General features: G+C 40.7%; 2 protein-coding genes across 3 annotated transcripts in view; both read left to right on the top strand.

Annotated features, from left to right (window-relative positions):
* Position 1: 1 nt before the first annotated feature.
* mios (missing oocyte, meiosis regulator, homolog (Drosophila)) lies at positions 2–13648 on the top strand. The gene is made up of 11 exons (XM_084944223.1): positions 2–820; positions 2261–2754; positions 3800–3894; positions 4007–4261; positions 5572–5741; positions 6374–6439; positions 6519–6677; positions 7981–8133; positions 9532–9736; positions 9981–10110; positions 12142–13648. The coding sequence occupies exons 1-11, from the start codon at positions 2–4 to the stop codon at positions 12230–12232; spliced, it is 2637 nt and encodes an 878-aa protein (XP_084800349.1). The 3' UTR covers positions 12233–13648.
* Positions 13649–15081: 1433 nt separating this feature from the next.
* Positions 15082–22974, top strand: part of glcci1b (glucocorticoid induced 1b) — a 28043-nt gene continuing 20150 nt past the window's right edge. For both annotated transcript variants that reach the window (XM_084944217.1, XM_084944216.1), the window contains exons 1-2: positions 15082–15209; positions 15388–15772. In XM_084944217.1, coding sequence (XP_084800343.1) covers positions 15463–15772 — 310 coding nt within the window. In that variant the 5' untranslated portion in view covers positions 15082–15209; positions 15388–15462. The remainder of the gene's footprint in view (positions 15210–15387; positions 15773–22974) is intronic.

Raw genomic sequence — 22974 nt, 5'->3', positions numbered from 1 at the left:
CATGAGCGGTTCCAAACCCGACATCCTTTGGTCCCCCCACCACCCGGACCGCTACGTCATCTGCGACTCCGAACTGGGACTGTACCGGATCGGACCTGTGGGCAGCGCAGAAGCCAAGGCTGGCACCCTCCCACTCTCCGAGGAAACTGCTGCTACATTACTGGCCATCAACTCGGACACCCCTTATATGAAATGTGTGGCCTGGTACCCCAAGCACGAGCCGGAGTGTTTACTTGCCGTTGGCCAAGCCAACGGCAGAGTTGTGCTTACCAGCTTGGGCCAGAGCCACAACTCTGCATGCAAAGAGCTGGTGGGGAAAGAGTTTGTGCCCAAACACGCCCGCCAGTGCAACACTTTAGCTTGGAACCCCGTGGACAGCAACATGTTGGCTGCTGGGTTAGACAAGCACAGGGCAGATTTCTCTGTCCTCATATGGGACATCAGCAGTAAGTTGTCCCCAGAGACCAGTGTAGCAGCTGAGAAGATTCGCCTTTCATCTGTCGATTTGGACTCTAGCACAGTGGTGACCAAGCCATTGTATGAGTTAGGCCAGAATGATGCTTGCCTCTCGCTTTGCTGGCTGCTCCGTGACCCAAAGCTGTTGCTGGCAGGCATGCACAGGAACCTGGCAATATTTGACCTGAGAAACACGAGTCAGAAAACGTTTGTAAACACAAAAGCCATCCAAGGTGTGACAGTTGACCCACACTTCCATGACCGTGTGGCCTCTTTCTTTGAGGGGCAGGTGGCCATTTGGGATCTGAGGAAATTTGAGAAGCCTGTGCTCACACTGACTGAGCAGCCCAAGCCACTCACAAAGGTAGGATGGTGTTTGTTAGAAAACTTACTAAAGGTCACAGTAATAAGGATGCACTAATATACTAGCTTTGTGTATTGGCCATGTAAATGTTCAGCCTTCTGCATTCCTCATTTGAAATTTCTATAATTTATTAACATTGAAAAAGTTTGTAAGTTCAGTTTCAGTGAAATAAAGGTCAGCATGACAAGTGGCTGGTTTAAAAACAACTGATAGCATATGACATATGGCTTCTTATCTGGCTGTGACTCCTGTGTCAAAAAATGATGTGACATGATCATATTTTACAACCTGGAATTTGAAAATACTTACTCAAGGAACTAAAACCATGACAATGAGTGGGTTTAAAGTTGATTCAATTGCAGTTAAAAATAAACAAACTGTGTGTTTTTTATCTCTGAAATTTTCATGTGGTTATCTCATTTTCTCATGAAGTTATGAGGGTCAAAGATGCTGGAAATTTTTTTGTTTGTAACTTGGCAAAATATTTTCTTACTATTAAGGTACTATTCTGTGTGGCTGCATTACATATACTAAAATTATTGTACCAAAATACAAGTCAGCTGATTCTGGCAGGGTCAAGTGGGAGGCACAGATTGATTTTTCAGGGAATAACCTCTGGTCATTCCATGCCTCTCCTGCAGTTGCTCAATGCCCCACATTCTGAGAACCACTGGTTCTATTAGAACACAGGTGTCGAACTCCAGGCCTCGAGGGCCGGCGTCCTGCAGGTTTTAGATGTGTCCTTGATCCAACACAGCTGATTTAAATGGCTAAATGACCTCCTCAACATGTCTTGAAATTCTCCAGAAGCCTGGTAATGAACTAATCATTTGATTCAGGTGTCTTGACCCATGGTGATATCTAAAACCTGCAGGACACCGGCCCTCAAGGCCTGGAGTTCGACACCCCTGTATTAGAAAATAAGATGTCAGCTTGTTTGTAACCTGTCAATTTTAGATTGCCTCAATCAGGCGTGTCTAACTCCAGGCCTCAAGCCCCAGTGTCCTGCAGGTTTTAGATATCACCCTGGGTCAAGACACCTGAATCAAATGATTAGTTCATAACCAGGCCACTGGAGAGCTTCAAGACATGTTGAGGTGGTAATTTAGCCATTTGAATCAGCTGTGTTGGATCAAGGACACATCTAAAATCTGCAGGACACCGGCCCTCGAGGCCTGGATTGGACACCCCTGGCCTAAATGTTCAAAGACAGAGTGATGAAATGCGCAAATAATTTTAAACTCTTTACTTGTTTTTTATCACCAAGTCCTGTTTCATTTAAATGAAAAAAGAGGGAATAAATTATATCAAAAACAAGATTAAGATGCATTAAAAAGGCCAAATTGTTATTTTAAATGTTTATATTAGCTCAGTCAGGGCATGCTTATTCGGTAGAAGTCTTCTTATTATAGCTGATAAAATTCTGCATTTTGTTCTCAGGTGGCATGGTGTCCAACCCGTACTGGCCTACTGGCCACGCTGACACGTGACAGCAACATTATCCGCCTGTACGACATGCAGCACACTCCCACGCCCATAGGTGATGAGACGGAGCCCACCATCATTGAGCGCAGTGTGCAGCCCTGTGAAAGTCAGATTGGCAGCTTTGCCTGGCACCCGTCCTCCCAGAACCGCATGGTGGTGGTGTCAGCAACCAACCGTGTCATGACTGACTTCACGGTGTTTGAACGTATCTCACTGGCATGGAGCTCCACAACTTCTCTCATGTGGGCGTGTGGCAGACACTTGTACGAGTGTGTTGAGGATTCAGCTGAGGGAGTGGAGAGTTTGATCGAGAAAGACATTGCTACGAAAATGAGGGAAAGGGCTCAGTCCAGGTACGGACATGATACCGTCCAGGTGTGGAGGAACCATTTGCTGGCGGGTGGGAAGGATCCCCAACTTAAGTCTTTATGGCATGATCTGTTCTATATCCTTTCAGGTGATCAAATGATGGAAATATCTGCACGATGGCTTATTGATAATCTGTTTAATGGCAGAGACAAACAGTCAACCACCTGTTGAAACTGTATGCAGGGCAGGTTATTTTTATTACTTTACAAAGCAGCAGTGAAGTGCTTCATTGCTCCGATGATGGTTCTCCTCATCTGAAGGTTTCTCCTCTAAAGACTTTATAGAGTAGAGATTTATATTATTATTATTACTTCAAAATGTAACCTTTTAATTTAGTTGAGTGAAGAATTCAACATTTAAAAAGGTTATCATATGAAGCCTATAATGGGCATAATAACACCTTTCGAGAGCTTTCAATCTTCTTATCGAACATTTGGCAAGAAAGTCAAAAGGGATTGTAAAATTACTTCCAAATTGAGTCATTAATGTTGATTCACTGATTAATTAAGTTTTGAATCATTTTTGGTTGCCTTTAACCTCCTAAGACCCGAACTCTTCCACGGCATGCATTTTTAATTTCTCTTTGATATTTGGGCTGATTGGGACCTGATGAATGTAAAAACAAAGAATTACCAGATTTTTTTTTTTTTTTTAACAAATTTTTGTTTCTAAGAAAAATGAGAGCCACATATGAGGATATTTGTTTAAAATTTGATAGAACAGTAGCAGTATAATGTCCTCGTAAGTGGATATCAGGCCCTTGTAGAGCAAAATTGAGCATTTTGGTCTAAATAACCCAAAATGTGATGTCCACATATGTGGACGCCAGGTCCTAGGAGGTTAAATACATTGAACGCCTCTGAACATCCTCAGATGGTGACAGATTAAAATGTGGGGCAGCGCCCCCTGGTGGGACATAATGTCACTCTAGGCAAGGCTTGAATAACTAAGAAAAAAAATGAATGAATGAAAACGATTTATAACCATAGTAAAAATATTAACGCATTATTTATTTATGTCCTTGTTCAAGTTTAAAATGATTAATGTTGTAGTTGCCTTGTTATGTGCCTGTATTATGTTGCATGGACTGCACACTGTTACAATTCCTATGCAAGTATCACATATGAAACAGTGTGCGGAGGATATGGAGCTAAAACTTCAGGGGAACATACAGTCTGTGGTTTATTCTGGGATTAAGAACATTGTCAAGACAACCTCAGGTAAAACAAATAACCAACTGATTGTCTGTGCCACAGGACACTTCACAGTAACTGTGTTTATTTGAAATTTCATACACTGAAAAACTGACTTCCTGTGTTTGTGGTCCCAAAGGGACAACCGAAAGCTGCAGGTGTTGGAGTGGCTCGAACCGGCAGACAGATGTGCCGCGGTACCACAGCGAGGAGCGCTGCCTTGCCCTGCGGCTCTGTGGCTGGATCAGCAGGGGGACTGACACAGATGTGGAGAACTTCCTGCGATCACTGGAACAGGAACACGAGTGGGAGCGGGCGGCTGCTGTCGCTCTGTTCAACCTGGACATCCGCCGGGCAATCCAGATCCTCAACAAGGGAGCCATGGCAGAGAAAGGTGAGCTTTTAGGGATGAGAGGAAGGTGAGAGAAAGTAATTTGATAAGGGGAGATAATTTAGACAGACTACATAACTGTACATGTATCAAATATATGTAATTGTAGTTGTTTGGTCTTTAAAATGTAAGAAAACAATGATAAAATCCTAATCACAGCTTTTCTATTACTTCCATGTTGGCTTGTTTAATTTGAACAAGCAGTTATTGATGAAAATTGTGTTCTACATCAAGCAAACTCTTGAAAAATGAAATGAAGTCTTTGAAAAAAGGGGAATTTCATTAATGTAACAGCAGGAAACAAGTTTTTTACACTTTTTACACAAGTTTAATGAAAATGGAGAGAGAAGGCTGCTGTTTACACACGCCTTAACTGAGGAAAAAAAATTACACCAATGTAGGTCAAATGCTTTTCTGTTGTGTGCACTAATGAGTGCTTCCTGAGTAAGACTGACAGGGTGATTCATTAGATAAGATGTGTCAACAGAGCCACCTCAGGACTTTCAACGTTGCAGCTCTAACTTACAATGTATTGATTCCAATGTACAACCTTAAACCAACATTTTGTTATACCAGAGTAGTTCAGTTAGGTATTTTCCGAGCCTCACCCGGTCATATATCTAGAGGTAATAATATGTAATAAAAACTGTGTTGTATAGAGATTTCTGTTAGGGTTTATGATGGCTCGTACGTTGGGAGGCAAAGTCATTAAAAGTTCTTTTCTTTAGCAAGAAATTGCAGTTTAAATTTGAAATAAAGCCCACGGTATGACAAAAGGGATATGGACCTGGTTTTGGATAGGTTAACCTTAAAAAAAAAAAAAAGAAAAAGAAAAGTAGGACACTTTTTTCCCCCCTCCAAGCAATAAAACATCACCTTGAACAGCTGCCATAACCTTTTTCACACATGCACTGCAGCCGTGAGCATTTTTTACATATTACTTCATGTATGACAACTAAAATGCCCACTGCAGTAAGAGCAGAGTTTAAATGGACTTAACCTGCCAGCTTCCCAATGTTTTGTCCATTTGTGTCCAATGAGTGGGTGTCAAGTGTTCTGCTTTCTGCAAGCTCTACCCCTAAACTGAGCCGAACATTTCCAGTAGTGAGGATGTGTCCGAAGCAGATTACTTCCTGCTGGGTGCTACATGTGTGAAAGGACAACTGTGGAAAATATTCTGACATGTTTTTTCCAACATTAATCTGGCTTCATTTGTGAAAATAGCTTCATCCTCTTTTTCAGATGTGCTGCTCTTACAGTTAAGACTACAGACTGTAAATAAATCTGCTTCTTTCACTTCATATTACTCACAGGTGACCTGAACCTGAATGTGGTTGCCATGGCTCTGTCAGGCTACACTGACGAAAAGTCGTCCCTGTGGAGAGAGATGTGCAGCTCTCTGAGGCTGCAGCTGAAGAACCCCTACCTCTGCATCATGTTTGCCTTTCTCACCAGTGCGCCTGGAGCCTACGATGGCGTGCTGGTATTGGATCTCTTTAATATCACGAACATTTGAACGCTAGAAGAAAAAAAAACCTTCTTTTTTTTTCTAAGCACACTTTTCTCAACAGTGGCCCTTTTGTTCCCACTTCATAAAAGCGGTCAGGCATTCTTAACGCAGTGATGAATACTCGGGTAATACTCCAGTGGTGTTTAGTGGGAAAATCCTCAGGTGCACAGGAAAAGATATGTTTTACGTTTCCGTCATAAAACACCTCTATGAAAAAGGAGTCTGTGCCCAGAACACAGTGTTGGTTTCTGCTTTTTTCCTCCTGCAGCTGCTCAGATTCTGGCCTCTGGCTCCTCTCACTGTTATTTATGTCTGTAGACCTTTTCCTGGCAGAAAGTGATAAGAGGATTTATGCAGTCACTTTGACTTTGTTTCTTGCCATCTTTGCTTTGAGAATTGATTATTTGTCACAGATGATTTGTTTCTCGCAGCACTGTGGGTCAGAACAGGGTCACAAACACAGTTTTCTGTGCCAGTTTCAGTAGGAAGACTTTGACTCTTTAATGTAAAAAGTATCCACTATACTGAAGCTTCACCCCCTCCAAATAGTGACAGAGAGACAGATATTAAAAGGGAAGATATAATATTCTTTGTTTGTGTTTCAGTATGAGAGCAGCGTGGCTGTGAGAGACCGAGTGGCCTTTGCCTGTATGTTTCTCAACGATGCACAGGTAACTGCAGAGTGAAGCTTTCAGCAGCAGATATAGTCTGAATATATTGCTGTTTGCTAACTTTGGATCTCTGCTGCAGCTGCCACGATACATCGACAGACTAACCCTTGAGATGAAGGAGGCGGGCAACCTGGAGGGCATTCTGCTCACCGGACTAACTAAAGATGGCGTGGATCTTATGGAGAGCTATGTGGACCGAACTGGTGACGTCCAGACTGCCAGCTTCTGCATGCTGAAGGTACCGAGACAAATTACACAGAACTGCTTATTTTTACATTCATTCACACAAACCTGCTTAGAATGGAGAGGGCACATGAGATTTGAGAATGAGCCTCTATTGTATGAGTTTCCTTGTCAAGATGAACAGTAGCTCTGTCAGCCAGACAAATAATACGCACACAGATACACAAAACAAAATAAACCAGTACACACAAGTACGTCAGACTGAGCAAATAGCTTTTGGCACAGATTTATGCTCTGATTGTTGTACGGAAATTTATTCTCACAGTTTAAAAGTTTCTATTTTGCATTTTGCATATTTTAATTTTCAACTATTTTGTGTCAAAAAATTCAGTTCCACCTTTTTGGACTGCAGTTGGCGATGTTAGTTCTTATTCTGTTCTGCTGTCAAGTTAGCTTTATGTTGGTGTATGTCAACCAGCTCTCCACCTGCTGGCCTGGTCAGAGTGGCGCGCCAGCTGGAAGGAGGATATTTCAGAGCAAGATGGTTGGCAGTGACTGAACTTTCAAAATACGAGCATGTTTAGTAAATTAATGATAGATGGTGTTGATTTCTTGCATCATACTTGGATGGTTTATTGTTTGAGAAACACTAATATGGATGAAAAACATCCAGAATTGGATGTTTTTTGGATAAGTACTACATGTGGTTTAGTTATGGAAGCTGAGGAGCACAAAGGAGGCAGTGGTGAATGCCCTGAAATATAACCACACATCAGATAGTCTGATATGATCGGACTTTTGCATTCTCGAGTGCAACCCTGTCCCTGCAGTGCATATGTGAAAGCTGCCACTGTGTCTAAAAACTATGCTGCCCTCATTCTAATTTTCTCATTCTGGCTGTTGTGAACTACTCCCATAATTAAACAAACACTAGAGTGCATCAAATAAAGAGAAAGGAGCTGTCTGTCTGACCATACCCAGTGCACATGCTAAAACTTGCCTCTTTGTTTGCGAAAGTTCACAGCTAACACCTACTGTAACAATACAAGTAACAGCCTTGGTGGAGCTGCTTGCTGGTGTGCACTTGTTTCTGGTACAGTAACACTAGAGACATCAAAGTGGCTGAACAGGTCTGTAACCTTTCATGCTGTAAAACAGCTCTCTGGGTTTGCTTCATTTTATTTTCTTGTTCTAACCTGCTTGTGAAAAGACAAAAGCTGCGTACAGCTACAGAAATGTCGTACCTCACATACATATTTAACTAGTAGAGATGAGAAGAAAGGGCATGGCTGCCTTCCCAAGCAGACCCCCCACTGAAGTTGAAATGTCTTACAAGCCTAAATAATCTCTCTCTACAGGGTTCTCCAGGCGAAGTGCTGAAAGACCCTCGAGTCCAGTGTTGGATTGAAAACTACCGCAACCTGCTGGACGCTTGGAGATTCTGGCACAAACGAGCTGAGTTTGATATCCACAGAGGCAAGCTGGACCCCAGCTCCAAACCACTAGCCCAGGTGATTTAATGCTGAAATCGATATAGTGTAACTTCACCCACATCTCAGATTCCAACCGCTCAATGCGTAGGTTTGAAATATGCTAAAAACTGCAAGAACCAGAGAGGGAGTGCCATCTCCAACTGTGCATTGAGATGTGAAGGGAAAGAATGTGGTATAGTGGTTCATCACAAAATCAAGTTATTGACTGACTCTGTGGTGACATTATATTATCTGAAAATGATAACAGTTTAACATAGACTGTATATGAATGATGGAAGTAGCCACATTGACCTCGTGGTTTTGGACTTGTGTATTTTGAAGTCTTGAAATTCGTGCTAACAGACTAGTAAAACACCCACTTTACAGTTGTTGTTAAGGTAAAACTATCTGTAAAAACCAGGCTTTCCTGGCTTTTTTGTACATTTTAAGATAGAACTAGTACTTGATTTTAGAGCAACCACAGCCATTACAGGAACAGCCGATTCTGTCACTTCTGCATTTTGCTGTTTGGACTTTACAGACTTCAACCATGGAGGGACAGGACAAGTTGTACATCCCCCGATTGGAGGATGGTTACAGTCTTTTTTTGGCACTATAGTGTCATCCCAAAGAATCAGTCGCTTTGCTTTGTTTCAGGAAGATTTAAAAGATGAAGTGGGTTAAAGCTCAACCCATGAAATGCCAGTTTTTATAAATTTGATATTAGTACCAGTATTGACATATTTCATCACCGTACAGTTGTTGTTGTTGTTGTTGTTTAGTTAAAAAAACGTTAGAGGTGAAATTTGATACATGTGTTTTTATTCTCTCAGTAAAACAGTGTTAAAGTGTCCTGTCATAAAATCACGTGACGTGATCCAGCACCTGCACGCTCAAAGCAGTCTGTCTTGTTTCTGTGTTTGTTCTTGTTTCTTACTGTATTACGTACAACTACCCTTATATGAAAGTAGGACGGTTGTGCTGTTTATTACACTACAAGTAGAGTTTGTACCAAGCTCATAACACCCACAGCTCTCCTCTCAGTTTCTTGTCATAAAACCTGCTGGTATAGTCAGTATAGTCTGTGCTGTTTCTCCTTTTGTATTGGAGAAATCTGTTCCTGATACTATGCATACTCCACATTGGTTGATTTTTTTTTTTTAAGTAATTAATGTTTTTTTTTTTTCAATAGATTCTGGTATTAAAGGGTTTTTAACATGTGATTACATGTAAGCTAAATCTTGGCAGTGCTTCATTGCATTGCTGAAATTCCAATAATCACTCTTACGCCTGTTGGAATTATTGCTGTATTATCAAGTACTTATCTCACTCTTCCTTAAAAATAAAATCCAGACAGCTGGTCTGTATGCGGCTGTTGGTTTTACCTTCATGTTCACCGGGTCTTATCAGCCGACCTTTGTGTTTGTTCTTTGGCAGGTGTTTGTGAGCTGCAACTTCTGTGGGAAGTCTATCTCCTACAGCTGCTCCACAATACCTCACCAAGGCCGCGGCTTCAGCCAATATGGTGTCAGCGGCTCACCCACCAAGTCAAAAGTCACAAGTTGCCCTGGCTGCAGGAAACCGCTGCCACGCTGTGCCCTCTGCCTCATGAACATGGGCACACCTGTTTCCAATTGCCAAGGTAAACTGGACTATGTGGACAGATGCTCAGCTGATATTTCCAGTAACAGGCACACATCTTGGAGCAGCTTAAGTGGCTGTAACACTTAACTGAGCATTTACCTGGGTTAATGTGTGGACTTTGATCTGCATTTAAGCACAGGTAGCACCTGGACATTTAGTGTCAAGCCTTTTCTCCTTATTGCTCATAATAGGATAACATTATAACTTTACTAATATTTTATTTCTTTTTTGTTTTTTTGCAGGATCTGGTAAATCAGATGAAAAGGTGGACCTGACAAGGGAGAACAAACTGGCTCAGTTTAATAACTGGTTTACCTGGTGTCACAACTGTCGACATGGTGGCCATGCTGGCCACATGCTCAGCTGGTTCAGGTAGGAGGGATGCATGTGCTCAGAAAATCTTCAGACGCATCTGCTGCTGAAGTTCATGTGTTTATTTCTTTAACATAAACAATAAATAACCTCAGAACAGTCTCTCGTAAAGTTTGCTAAAAAGTTTTGCATTGTGTCATATGAAGTACTTTTACAAAATCAATCATAGCCAAAAAAAGAGGTAGAAAAATCAAATGAATGCTGAAAGATATGCAGCACTTAAGCAAGTCGGGTCAATTTATTTATGTAACAGATTTACAAAACAGGCATTGACCAAAGTGGTGCACAGCACGTGATTTAAATTTTAAAAAATGACAAATGAAAAAAGGAAGTCATCCTAGGAACAACTTGTAATCTGTAATACCATTTTCTAAGGGGGCAGACAAAGAATCAACAAAAGACACAGTTAATAACTTAGACGTAGACCGAAATTAGAATAAATTTGGCTTCAGTCGAGATTTGAATGCAGTTATTGAGGCAGATGATCTGAAGGGGATGGCTGTTCCAGAAAGTCAGTCTGTCTGATGCCTGAACCTACTAACTTCTGAGCTAAGCAGTTCACTTTTTAACAGCTTTAACAGCTCTGATAGATGGTAAAATGGTAAATGGTAAATGGGCTGTATTTGTATAGCGCTTTTACTAGTCCCCCCTAGGGACCCCAAAGCGCTTTACACACCCAGTCATCCACACATTGGTGGAGGCAAGCTACAGCTGCCCTGGGGCAGACTGACAGAAGCGAGGCTGCCATATCGCGCCATCGGCCCTTCTGGCCATCACCAGTAGGCGGTAGGTGGAGTGTCTTGCCCAAGGACACAACGACCGAGACTGTCCGAGCCGGGGCTCGAACCGGCAACCTTCCGATTACAAGGCGAACTCCCAACTCTTGAGCCACGATCGCCCCTGGTCGATACTCGGTGTGAGCAAAATAATTTAAAAATAAATCTCGCATTACACTGGAAACCAAATTTTATTTTAGTCTTTGTTCCCTTTGTATAGCTCTTCGGCTGTGTGGTGAGAAAGATTGCTGGAATTTACTGAACGCAGAAGCTGCTCAGACACTATGAATAGGTAGAATGCTGTGTGGTTAAAATTTGGCTTTAACAAGAAAGAGAACAATGGCAGATTTCACCACGAAGAGGAAGAAGCAAAAAAAAAAAAAACCCAAACGAAGCAACGAAAACAAGGCTAACATACAGAAGCACAAACAACAGTTCTGTTAGTTTTTCATTGTTTTTAACTCTGTTTTTGTATTTGAGTGAAACCAATTCTGTGCATATTGTGATTTCTGTCTTCTCTGCCAGGGGAGCTAACCTGGAGGACGAACAACAGCGCAAACACGAACAAGAGCAGCTTACATTACCACGTTTTTGAACCTGCTCCCTCGTGCATTAGTTTTTTACAAATTATTATTTAGTTGTCGCCTTGTTTTTTTGTTTTTTTGTTTTTTTTGTCAGAAGAAAATGGTCATTGACGAAGACTAGGACAGAGGTTACTGGTCACTGAAATTAGCTCTGGCGTAGGATTGTTGCACTACCATGTTAGAACCTGTAGGCTGAGTGTCTGCAGTGCAGTGATTATTATGAAAAGCAAAGTTTTTGTTCTTTTCTGTTTCTTTTTGTTACTTAACTGTAAGGGTAAATGTGTACCTCATACACCTAATATGTTCTTGTTCTGGTCCTTTGTGTATTTATGCCTCCTGCACCACAACCTGTTCTCATTTTTGTGCCTAATGCATGTTTCACTGCTTTTTCTAGTTTTCCTCAAAAAGTTGCCTGCTGTTATCTCCTACTACAAATGTAATACCAGTTTGAGTGTTTTCACTGCTTTATTTGAAATTACATTTAAAAGTAAAACTACAGGACTTTGTTCCATATACTCCAAACCACAGTTTCATTATCAAAAATCCAGAAAGACAGACATGCTGTGCTCTTCTGTTTTCTCTGAGCTGAGAGAACTGTGCAAACTCTACACTAGCTTTTGTACACTTACCTGCATGTTTTGTTTTAACCCACCTTCATATGTGTGTTACAGAGACCACACAGAGTGCCCAGTGTCAGCGTGTACGTGTAAATGCATGCAGCTGGACACTACAGGGAATCTTGTGCCTTCAGACAGCAGCTAAACAGGAGATGCCTGTCAGGAACTGAGGCCAAACACCAGCAGGTTCACCTCTGCAATCGGCAGCCAGCAATGGGGCGACGGTGGCAGCGATGTCCTTTTCTAAACGGGCTGCTTGAATTGAATAGAATGAAATGATGTTAAGTTATATAGTCTAGTGAATGTAACATTTTAACTGAGCCCTGTATTAAGAAGGGAGGCAGTGTGTGTGACTGATCTGACTAATTGAATCAATGACCGAAAGGGAGCGAATGCACACTCGATGTTCTGCTAATGAAAATCAAACACAAGAGGCTCTGTTGCATTCAGCCTCTTCCAGTTTAGCCTGAATCAGGAATCTTGTGATTTATAGTGATCTCTTACAAAAAAAAGTTTTCCACTCACACATCCGAATGTAAAGATGTAATCACAGGTGCCAATATGTCTGAGCTACATTTGTTGGCTCTTGTTTTAATACGCTGTACTGTATAACGTCTGTGTTACAAAGGATATTCACATACCTCATCAAAGCATTGTTCGGGGTGAAGGACGGTACCCCGGGTGACAGTGGGGAGTTTAGCACACAATAACAGTCTTCTTGCTCTCTTCATGTTCCTCTGTGCCACTCTGCATCTGGCATTGTGGAGGGCAGGGGCAGTGCGGGTGGGGTGGCTAGGGGAGGATGAGGAATTGGAGAAAGTAGGAGTGGTGATGGGTGAGGAGGAGAGTGTGGGGAGGGTGCGTCTTTATTCACCAGCCCACTCCAGGCCTGTGGTCTATGAAAGAAGCGCCCCAGAAAACAGCAGCTGCTCGGCACTCTGACAAGACCCTCCAGATTGTTCCCCTCATAAAGAACCTCAGCTGCCGGAACACTATTGACTCAAAGAGAGGGCGAGCGAACAGAGCCCGAGCCTTGCACACCCCCTCCTGCACCCTGTGCACACACACTTGCCCTCTCTTTCTTTCTCTCTCCCTCTGGTGTCCAAATTGCACCCAAAAACTATGCATACCACACATCAATCCAAGGATGGGCGCTGTCTGTGGTGGGGGGAGCGACTGTGTGTAAACCACATTGTAAATGGGCTTTCTCTCTTTCTCTGCCACCCTCCCCGCACAGTCACTAACCCAAGGAGGCATTGTAAGTGAGAGGCGGTCTGCACTAGAGCTGGCTAAATCACTTAGTCATGGAGTGAGGAGGAGGAGGAGGAGGTGGTGATGGTGATGGGAGGGGGGCACAGGAACTACTGTATGCTGCTTTCACCAGGATCTTTTTCTCGGTGTGGGAGGTTTATAAGTCTGTGTGCCCTTTTGTGAACTGTTTTGGAGTGGAGCTGACAAATTGGCAAGTCGTGTAGCATCCCGAAAAACAGATTGGCTGGAATTTCATCCTTTCACTGTTTCTTGTGTTTTCCCTTTGAAATAAATTCTGACTGACAAATTAGAGCACTGTGAATGGGGGTGTTTTTCCATAACCTTATATGGCTTATTTTTACATTATTATGTTTCATAGACGCAGTTAGCGTGGGTTTTCTGTCACATGCTCACTCTTTCTGTTCATTGAGTCACTCATTATTCTCCCATGGGAACTCCCACTGAATCTGTGCATTCAGGAAGATGGTGAGAAAGAAAAAAAAAAACAATAGATTTTGAGCATCCCGATTTTCTAAACAAGAGCTTGCACACAAATAATTCCACTCCAAGTTGGCTGCTTTTCTGGAACTTTCACTTTTATGTTTCTAAACATAACACAAATGTAGTTTGGCCAGTTGTCGTGGAATAAAGATGTTTTGTCATCTGGAGCTTGCCTGAAGTTTGAGTGAGATTCTGCCATTGGAAAAGGAACAGATGACCAACCGTCTCACCACACACATTCATTTGCCAAATATCTTTAAGCATAAAAGGAATTTGACCTGAGTCAAGTCACATAAGCAAGCTCTCAAGTCACTTATGCACAGTATCATTAACAGAGACAAGGAAATCAGGAAAGTAGGTGAAACAAGGTCAAGGCCGCTCAGAGTTGATTTTTATAAATATATATGTTTTTTAAAATCAAATATAGATATAAACTTTCCAGTCCTCTGCAAAAGGGAAACCGCTTGATAAATGAGATTAACAGGTATGGTGCTGCAGTGTTTAGCACTGTTTCCTCAAAGCAAGGTGGTTCTGGATTAGTGGACGGTGCACTAAATGAGGCTGGGATAAACTGGTTGGGTTTTACTTTATTAATGCAAAAAACATTAAACACATCGTGTGACAAACTAAATGATGTGAAGTAGCTCAATAAAGCAATACAATGTGACAAAATGTATGGAAATTTCTTATCATATTGCCAGTTAAATAGAAAGTAGAACAAAAAGAACAAAAATCTCGATTGCAAAACAATCTAAATACAATAAAATAAGGAGCTCAGTGAGTCATATAGGGACAACAGCTAATAAATGTAGACTTTGTGGTATGAGGTGGTCCAAATTTCCTGTGGAGCTGAAATTGATGACTAAGTTTTCACTGCCTGTAAAGAGGTGCAGAGGGTGCCTGCAGTAAAAGCCATTCACCTCAGTGTGAAATTGCATCTGAATCTGACAAAATAAGGAATAATGTCATGAAGTCATTTGACAAGTTTTTATTTGTTCAAAGTTTTAATATTTATTTTGGAGCTATATGCTATTTATGTAATTAAAAAAAAATAATGTACCGATAAAATATTTACAGATATAATTGGCTGAGAATATAGCCAATAGATAAATTTGGACCAATCAGCGTCGCTACTGTACACCCCCAGTGTCCAATCATACGCTCGGAATTGAGCGTTGTGTTCCGCCCACAGGCAGCAGCCAGTAGTCTGGTAGAAAGAACTGTCATTTAGAGTGAGTGGACAGGATGGGGAAGACGCAGAGAGAGCTGGAAAACACGAATTAAACGTAATGAGAAGTATTACAAAACAACTTTTAAAGTTGCCCATGTTGTGTTTGCAGCTTACGACGGCATTTGTTAGTATCTAACAGGTAAGTTTATCCCGTAATAATACGTCTTTGACCTGCTTTTTTCTTCGAACGAATGAGGTGATTTTTTTAAAGGAAGCTAACGTTTTTGTTTTTTTGTTTTGTTTTTTGCTAACAAGCTAATGTTTATCTTACCGCCCCCACCCCATCCCATTCTCCCCACCACCATCTCCTTCTGCAGAAAAACAGCAACTTTGGCAGTACGTGTTTTTTTTTTTTTTTTCACTGCGATAAGAATTACAGTCACTTTGTGAGGATGTCAGCCCCCAGCAACTCCCTTCAGCAGCCGAGGGTCAGACGCAGCAATGCGGGCTCCCCCGGCTCCTTCAACAACAACAGCTGCCGTTTGCACCCCATCCGTGCCACTGTGCCCTACCAGCTCCTTCGTGCGGGTCAGAGCAGTCCCACGCGGCCACAGACCCTGTGCGGAGGAGCCACGAGCCACAGCCGGGGCTCCAGCCCCCCCTCCAGTCCGACACTCAGTTCAGGAAGTGCAAATGCTAAGCAAAGACTGTCCCCCGAAAATAAGGAGTCGTCTTGCCCCCCAGACTCTCCAGTTTCCAGAGGTAAAAACAAGATTTTCAGCAACTTTGCCTGTGCTGGGTCAACAAATGCTCACCACGTGCGTTTGATTCAGGATGACTTGTCTTGATAGCCTTATGTTGTCACTGTGTGGTGTATAGTCATGCCATTAAATGTGCTAAAATGTGATCGCATATTATTTTTTGGGGTGGGTAACAAGTAAGTCTGGAGTCAGGCTGGCACTTGCTTTGAAGGAGGTTTATGCATTAAGCCTATCTTTAAGTGCAGTTATGCAGTCATAAAGAGGCTGGAGTGAAATACTGGCTCCTTTACTTTATTTGCTCTTTTGAAAGGAGAGAATTGGCAGAAAGACCTGATTTTAGTTATAACAGCGGCCACGTCACTCCCAGGAGAAGCCACGCCAGAGAAATGGTCAGGTGTTGCTTAGACTGACTCTCACTCCATACATAGATGCATGTACTCTGAACATATGCTAAACCTCACCATGCTGCCTTGCACATGGATAGCAGAGCCTGGCCTTATGTTGTTTCATGTCATGCCCAGTTGATCTTTGGAAGAGATATGGAGATACAGTGAAGGAGCATATGAGAGTTTAGGCAGCACCCAGTGCTTCACTGACTAAACCTTATTTAACTGGCTGCTTCTCCTGCCAAATATTGACCCTGTGGCCGGTTTTCTGTAGCAGTATGCTTTCACAGGCCAGCAGTGCACTTTTTCTTTTTTGCTGAAAGAATACTACTTTTTCTGTAGCCCCCGTGTTTTTGTAGAGAAAACACTCCTAACCACGCTCTGTCAAGCTAGTGTTTGAAACACTCTGTGATAAGAAAGGCCTGCTTTTCCTGTATATTGAGGCAAAACAGGCTCATTCTGCTTTGGTTAACCTAAGTGACTACTCCTGCCTCAGCAGCTGGGGCAGTGTTACTTCCATTTGTCAAATTCTAATAGATTTTCCCTCTTACCTTTAACGAAATGGGTGCCCTCTTTTCTCAGTGCAGCACGATAGTTATTATGGAGTAGTGTGTGGAATTTAATGTTTGTGACGTGCTTCACATTCCTCAGTTCTTTGAATGAGATGACCTCCAGCCTTGATTAGTGTAGCATGCAAGGCAGGAAACTAAGTCTCTTCAATAACAACTGAGTGGGCAGCTTTACCAAGCATGGTGAATTTCACCTGAGTTGGTGTTGATCCCCTGCTCTGTTGGCATGCCATGCATACCTCGGTCCTCTGAGAGAGTCAACCTCTAACCCAGACTAGTGTCCCATGTCGGTGGTGATGATGATGGAGGCTTGACCCTCGTTCATGGATGTGACCCCACAGTACAAACACGCCTGAGAGGCGTCAGATGACAAGTACTATGGGCCACATCAGCAAGTGGTCTCATGGTTCCCGGAAGTGAAAAATGTGGCATATAGATCAATTTAAAGGTGGAAAAACAACTGAAACAAATAACCGATAAGATTGCCAGAATAAGTTATTGATCATTAAAATAAAGATATGACACAAAGATGCCTGTCACTTTTATTTCACTTACAAAAGTAAGTAAAACACAGACATTTATGATTGTAAACTGTCAAGTAGACAGATTGAAATGAATGAAGTTAATCAGCCCATTATTCATAAGTCAAATCATTTTTTGTGTCAGGCAAAGTTTCTTCCGGGCATTGGCTGATTGTCAGGTCTCATATGCAGCTTTTTTCTTTTTACCCCAATTACTGGTGTACTTATTTTTAAAAAAATGTGTAAAACAAATTTTGGCTCTGATATAGCCACCTCTCTGTGGTCTAATGTTCTGCCTAGAGAGTGATCTGATGAGTTACACTTGAAGAGTAAAAAGGGCTATGAGCTCTGAGCACAGTAGCACATTCCTTGTGAAGTAGCTCTGGTGAGCTAGCGGAGTTGTGCATTAATGTTGAAGTTGTGTGACCTACCTCATTAGTGACAAGTATGCAGAATTTCCCTGTTACATTAGAAATGCTTCACCAATGCAGTATTTTACACTGACCATAGATATATCTGCATTCTTTTAACGACCTCCAGGGGGCAATAACTGTGGTTCCAAATAGACTTGCGCTTCTATAAATGTCTATGGAAAAACTGCTCTCCTTCCTGGCCCCAGTAAATACTTTCCTGATGAGTTTATGGGCTCAGCCACCTGTTTCAGATCACAATGAATCAAGCATTAAGTTGTTGTTTTTTTTTTTTTTAAGCAAATTTTGTTTAAGTGTCAGAGGATTATCCAGGATGTCCTCACTGGATAACAACTTGTGTTGACGAGGCTTTGTGCGAGTAGTGTCACAGTCATATGCACCCCCTGACTATTTTCACCAGGTTTCTAAACACCAGGATAACAAAGGTGAAAACACTCAACATGAACTAGAGAAATTCATGGATTAATGGGTCATGTCACAATTAACATCTAGCTGAACTTTCCCACATAAGCACTAAGAAGTTCAGCTTCACGATAAAATCCATTTGGACAAATTACAATTTTTGGTGACACAAATTGTATTGACGTCATGCAAAACAACTGTCAGTCTTGAGTACTCTTGTCTTTGTCCTACTTGGTTCACTGTAATTGTGGGTGGGTGGGGCAACCTAAACCTCACCTCCAGGGCAAGTCTGGCACAGAGGCAGCATGGCCAGAAATGACACAAAATTAGTCTTGTTGCTGTTGTTTCTTCAGCGTCCATCTGTGTTCACGGATCCCCAAAGCAACAACAGACTCCCTTCCAGCAGATTGTTAGCTAGCATTACCCGGCATCCTGGTCAGTGGTGTACTTTAATTTGAAAAATACAGTTATTAGTGTTGTCCATGAAAAGTATGGGCCAAGGGTTAATAATTGTTGTTGGCATTATTGAGATCCCCCCCAATTTAAAACAGCAAGATTGCGAGATTGTCTACAATCTTTACATGTAGTCTGCAGTGATCCCGAAAGTCTAGATTTTGTTCCCTGACTGCTCGCTTATACAAGGCAGAGTCGGTGTGTTGAAGCTTTGGCAGTTTATAGTCGGATTTCTTTTTCACAGCTCACGTCTTCTAAAGCTGCACTTTATGTCCATGTCCTTGACCTTAAGCCAGTTCTTAGCCCTGTTACATAAAATATCAATAGAAATTCTTGATCTACAGTGTAAAAACATGGTGTCGGGCATGCAGCTTAGGCCAGACCCTGTCCACCAGTGAGTCCAGTTTGCCCTCTGAATGGGTTTGAACTCCAGTTTTTTGTTTTTGTTTGTTTTGTTTTTATGAAATAAAGTGCATCATTATTATTTTGTGGTAATGCCAGCCTTACTATATAAAATGTATAGAAAGTGTTTCTAGACCTAGAGATGATTTTTATTTTTTTTTTTTCTTGAGAAAAAAAAAGTGTAAAATAGTGTCCATGTGAAGGTGATATTTATTTCCACTGATCAGCAAATTCTAATCACAGTAGACTCAATAAAACATCCCAGTCATCTGTTTTTGAAAATGGAACTTTAATTAAAAAAGAAATATTTTAAGAGATTGGGTTAAGTTTGACTTTCACTTTTGCTTATAGTTTCACGTTTCAGAAAGTAATTCTTTAAAGGGGGGTAATGTTTGCAGGTGTTTTCCAGTACAGTGCATTTATTGGTCAGGAATACTTAGGGTAAATGTGGATGCCATGTGGCACTAAAGTGAGTTTTCCACGAGGTTAATAAAGAGATGCTACTGCAGAACTGTAACGTTCTGACACAAGCTTACCTCTGACTGCAAAACACGATTTACAAACACAAGATCTACTGTGCTGTTATTTTGTTGTTGTTGTTGTTTTGTTAATATATCAAAATTTTTGCATGTATACAAAATCTTAACATGCTTTTTGGTAGTTTACTCAAACCTAAAATACGTTTTTTGTTTATCCAATGTCCAAGTGCAAAATACATAGACTTCTGCTAAGTTAGGTAACAGACTTTTTGCTTTGCAGACCAGTCAGGCGTTCACGTATAGTCATCCCCATGCAAAGGTCCCTTTTAAGCCAGGAAAAGCCCTCAATATGAGCAAAAATTGTTCACTTTATCTTTCGTTGCTGCAGCTCAGTGTGATTTGACTACAGCAATAGTCTGTGCAGTGTATAATTTCTCATACACTGTAGTACTTTGAACCCACTCATAGACATAATGCTTGCCATTTGGTGGAAAACTCAGTCCAAAGTGGCTTACAGTGCCACGGGTGTGGTGATGGACTTTGGTTCACATGATTTAGATCTTAGCCTGATGATGGTGGACAGAGTTAAGAGTATTATATTTCACCTTATGACCTTTTAGGTTCACCAACATGACATCATCTTTTACCACACTGTCCCCACAATGAAAGTCAAAGTGCCAGCTGTGCTGAAATGGCCCTGCTTCATTGTCAGCTATTCAAACTGCAGAGTAGGACCAAATGTGAAAATGAATGTGGTCTGAATCAGTGTACTGTAGCACAACTGCACTGTTTCCTGTACTTTCATCTCTATGCATGTGACATTTTGAAGCACCTGGAAGTTTACCCTCAACTTTGATCTAAAGGTTGCTCATTCTTAAGTCCACACACATAAATGGGGGATTTGTTAGCACATACGTTCCTCATTCACTGAGATGCATTCAAACCTGTTCATACTAGCTTGTTGTGAAATATACCCACTGGACTCGGATGTGAATAATGTTTATATTATATTAATGTATCCGAATTTATTTTACTGTTTTTTTTTTTTTTTTTGTGCTAATAAGCAATTTCTCAGCCTGCAAAGACACACACAGTTACAAACTCGGATGTCAATCACAATTTTATCATCTATTCATTTATTTTGTGTGAAATGGCAGTGCATGCTCAAATGCTAAATTTCAAAATTGTCAGACCCCGCCCCCATTTTAAGGTAGGATATAGATACCTTGGCTTTTGCAATGATCAGATACTGGTGTTAAATTAATAACCTCTGGTTCCCCTCTCTTCCTCACAGCGAGAAACATTCTTTTATGTAGGATAACATAAGGTTCATCTAAAATATTGTGTTAAATATTTTCTAGCTTTGTAAAGTACAATGTGATGCATATATTTAACAATATAAATTTACTTTATTTAGAAAAACTGTGGAAAAAAAAAAAATGTGTTGGTGTTATTCACCAAATCTGTATTTGCAGAAGTTTCATTTAAATAAGCATCTACTGCATACTGCTGTCATATATAGTCATGCTAATTTCTTCTTTTTGTGCATAACTTCACACATAAGTACCAGATATGGACCAGACAGTAACACGTTCTGTTATCATAAATGTAACTAGGCTTCTCCAAAAATAATACACTGGGCCAATGCCCTTTTAGCCAAACTATCATGCTGGTGTGGCGAGATTAATAAAAAACAAAACAAAAACAAGCCCCCCAGAAAAACAAACAAACAAAAAACATCCAAACTGCTGCCACTTTGCTTTTAATGTCCTCCATTATATATTAGTTTCCCTGCTAGCTGGACTGAAACGTTGTTTATACAATTTTTGCTTCCACAGTACAATCAGAACATGAAATCATCACAGCCGTGATGTTTTTGGAACAGGACGTTGAATTAGGACTGGGTGATATGGTGAAAAAAACTTTTATCGCAAAATTTTTTTTTCACGTCAGTGGATATATCAAGATATAAAATCAAATCACTTTAAAAAATAAATAAATACATTTTTTACTCCTAAGTGAAAATGTGTGAAGCTGAACATGATAAATGTACTGTAGATCTCCATGCTGCTGCATTTTAAATACACAAGTGTATATAATAAACTAAAACTTTAACTCTGACCATTCAAAACCTTCAAGTGTTAAAGAATACAAACAAATGATATTTACCGTATCTTAAATTTTCACTGAAGAAAAGTTTTTTTTCATAATTATCTTTTCGTTTTATTGCCCACCCCCACACTGAACTGTACATACAGAAGAGCATTACTTTGTTTACACACAGCAATGAATACATTAGCCCACCATTAGCTTAGTTCTCATTTTTAGTGTTTTAAAGACTTCTTTAATTCCATTTATCCTTTTATAACTGTTTCTACACATGTAGGGTTGTTGGAGATATATATTAGCTTAGGGCTGTGCAGTTAAGTGATTATTTTTATTTGCTTTTTCCCCCTCTCATTATGATTGAAACAAAATCTCTGGTATCGTGTGAATATTGACGCTGTCGTCTTGCCAGCACCCTACGCTTTACTTTTTGTTGCGCCCTGAAATCTCAGATTTACTCTCCACCAGGGTGCTTTATATTTATTTTTTATTTATTTTTAACATAAAGCAGTTTGCTTTAATCAGGCAGGTAAATCAATTCTACTGTTCATTTAAAATAAATCTTCTGTCTGAAAGACACATTTGTTAGCTAAATGTGTATTTTTTTTCCTCTCATCTACTTATAATTGTTACATAAAGGTGCTGCTATTGCAGCATATGGATACTTTATATTTGCCAAGTATTTGGGATTATTTTTGCCATAATTGAGCAGCACTGCATTAACTAATTAACTGGTTGTATCTTATGTCTTAAAAACCCTAACCCCTTGTTATCAACGTGCAAGTTGAGAATAAGATTTTAGCTGGTGCCTCAAAGTGATTAAAAAATTATCTAAAAAGGAAAAATCGGAGCGCATTTTGCTTTTCAAACTCAACTAAATACTTTGAATTAATTGATGTCAGTTTAAAAATTAACACCAACTTTTGATACATGTTGGCACTTTCAGTAGATTTGCCATATTAACTTGGATTAAGCCTAAGTGTCCCATTACAAGGGTTTCTAAACTAGGATTAGGCTTAAACCATGTCTAAGAAACCGAGTCTGTCTCTTTTTAAGCCTGGTACCAATAGGAAAACTTACTGATTTATTCTTAAAATGCACTTGCCTGAGAAGGTCTTGAGTTGTCTTTTGTTTTGTCTAAAACCCAAACGCATTCAATTTGCTATCATATGACCTAGAAAACCTGCCAATTGTCACGCTAAAAGAGTAGAATTGTAGATCATACTAAATTAACCAAATTTTCTCTTCAACCAGTCTCGCGCATCCCTGTGCAAACCTGGGGGGAACAGTTCTCCTATACTTTGCAAAAGAGAACTACATGTTTGTTATCACATTTGCCTTACAGCTAATAATTCACCATCCTGGAAATGCAAAGACTTCATCACAGCTTGCTGTCTGAACTGCGAAGGGAAGTTCAACCTGAAAATATTTCTTTAATTTGACATACACTTACT

Source organism: Perissodus microlepis, chromosome 11 (assembly GCF_051167445.1).
Source record: "Perissodus microlepis isolate ML-2025 ecotype Zambia chromosome 11, ASM5116744v1, whole genome shotgun sequence".
In the NCBI taxonomy this organism is placed as follows: Eukaryota; Metazoa; Chordata; class Actinopteri; order Cichliformes; family Cichlidae; genus Perissodus; species Perissodus microlepis.
Note: the sequence above shows the minus strand (reverse complement) of the source record. Positions and strands in the feature narration are given on the sequence as shown.

Bases quoted from the DNA above. Each gene is read 5' to 3' on its own strand.
- mios (XM_084944223.1), top strand. From the start codon at position 2: ATGAGCGGTTCCAAACCCGACATCCTTTGGTCCCCCCACCACCCGGAC. The intron at 2,755-3,799 runs CCTTTCAGGTGA...AGTATCACATAT, and splicing joins TGGCATGATCTGTTCTATAT to GAAACAGTGTGCGGAGGATA. The intron at 4,262-5,571 runs GTGAGCTTTTAG...TATTACTCACAG, and splicing joins GGGAGCCATGGCAGAGAAAG to GTGACCTGAACCTGAATGTG.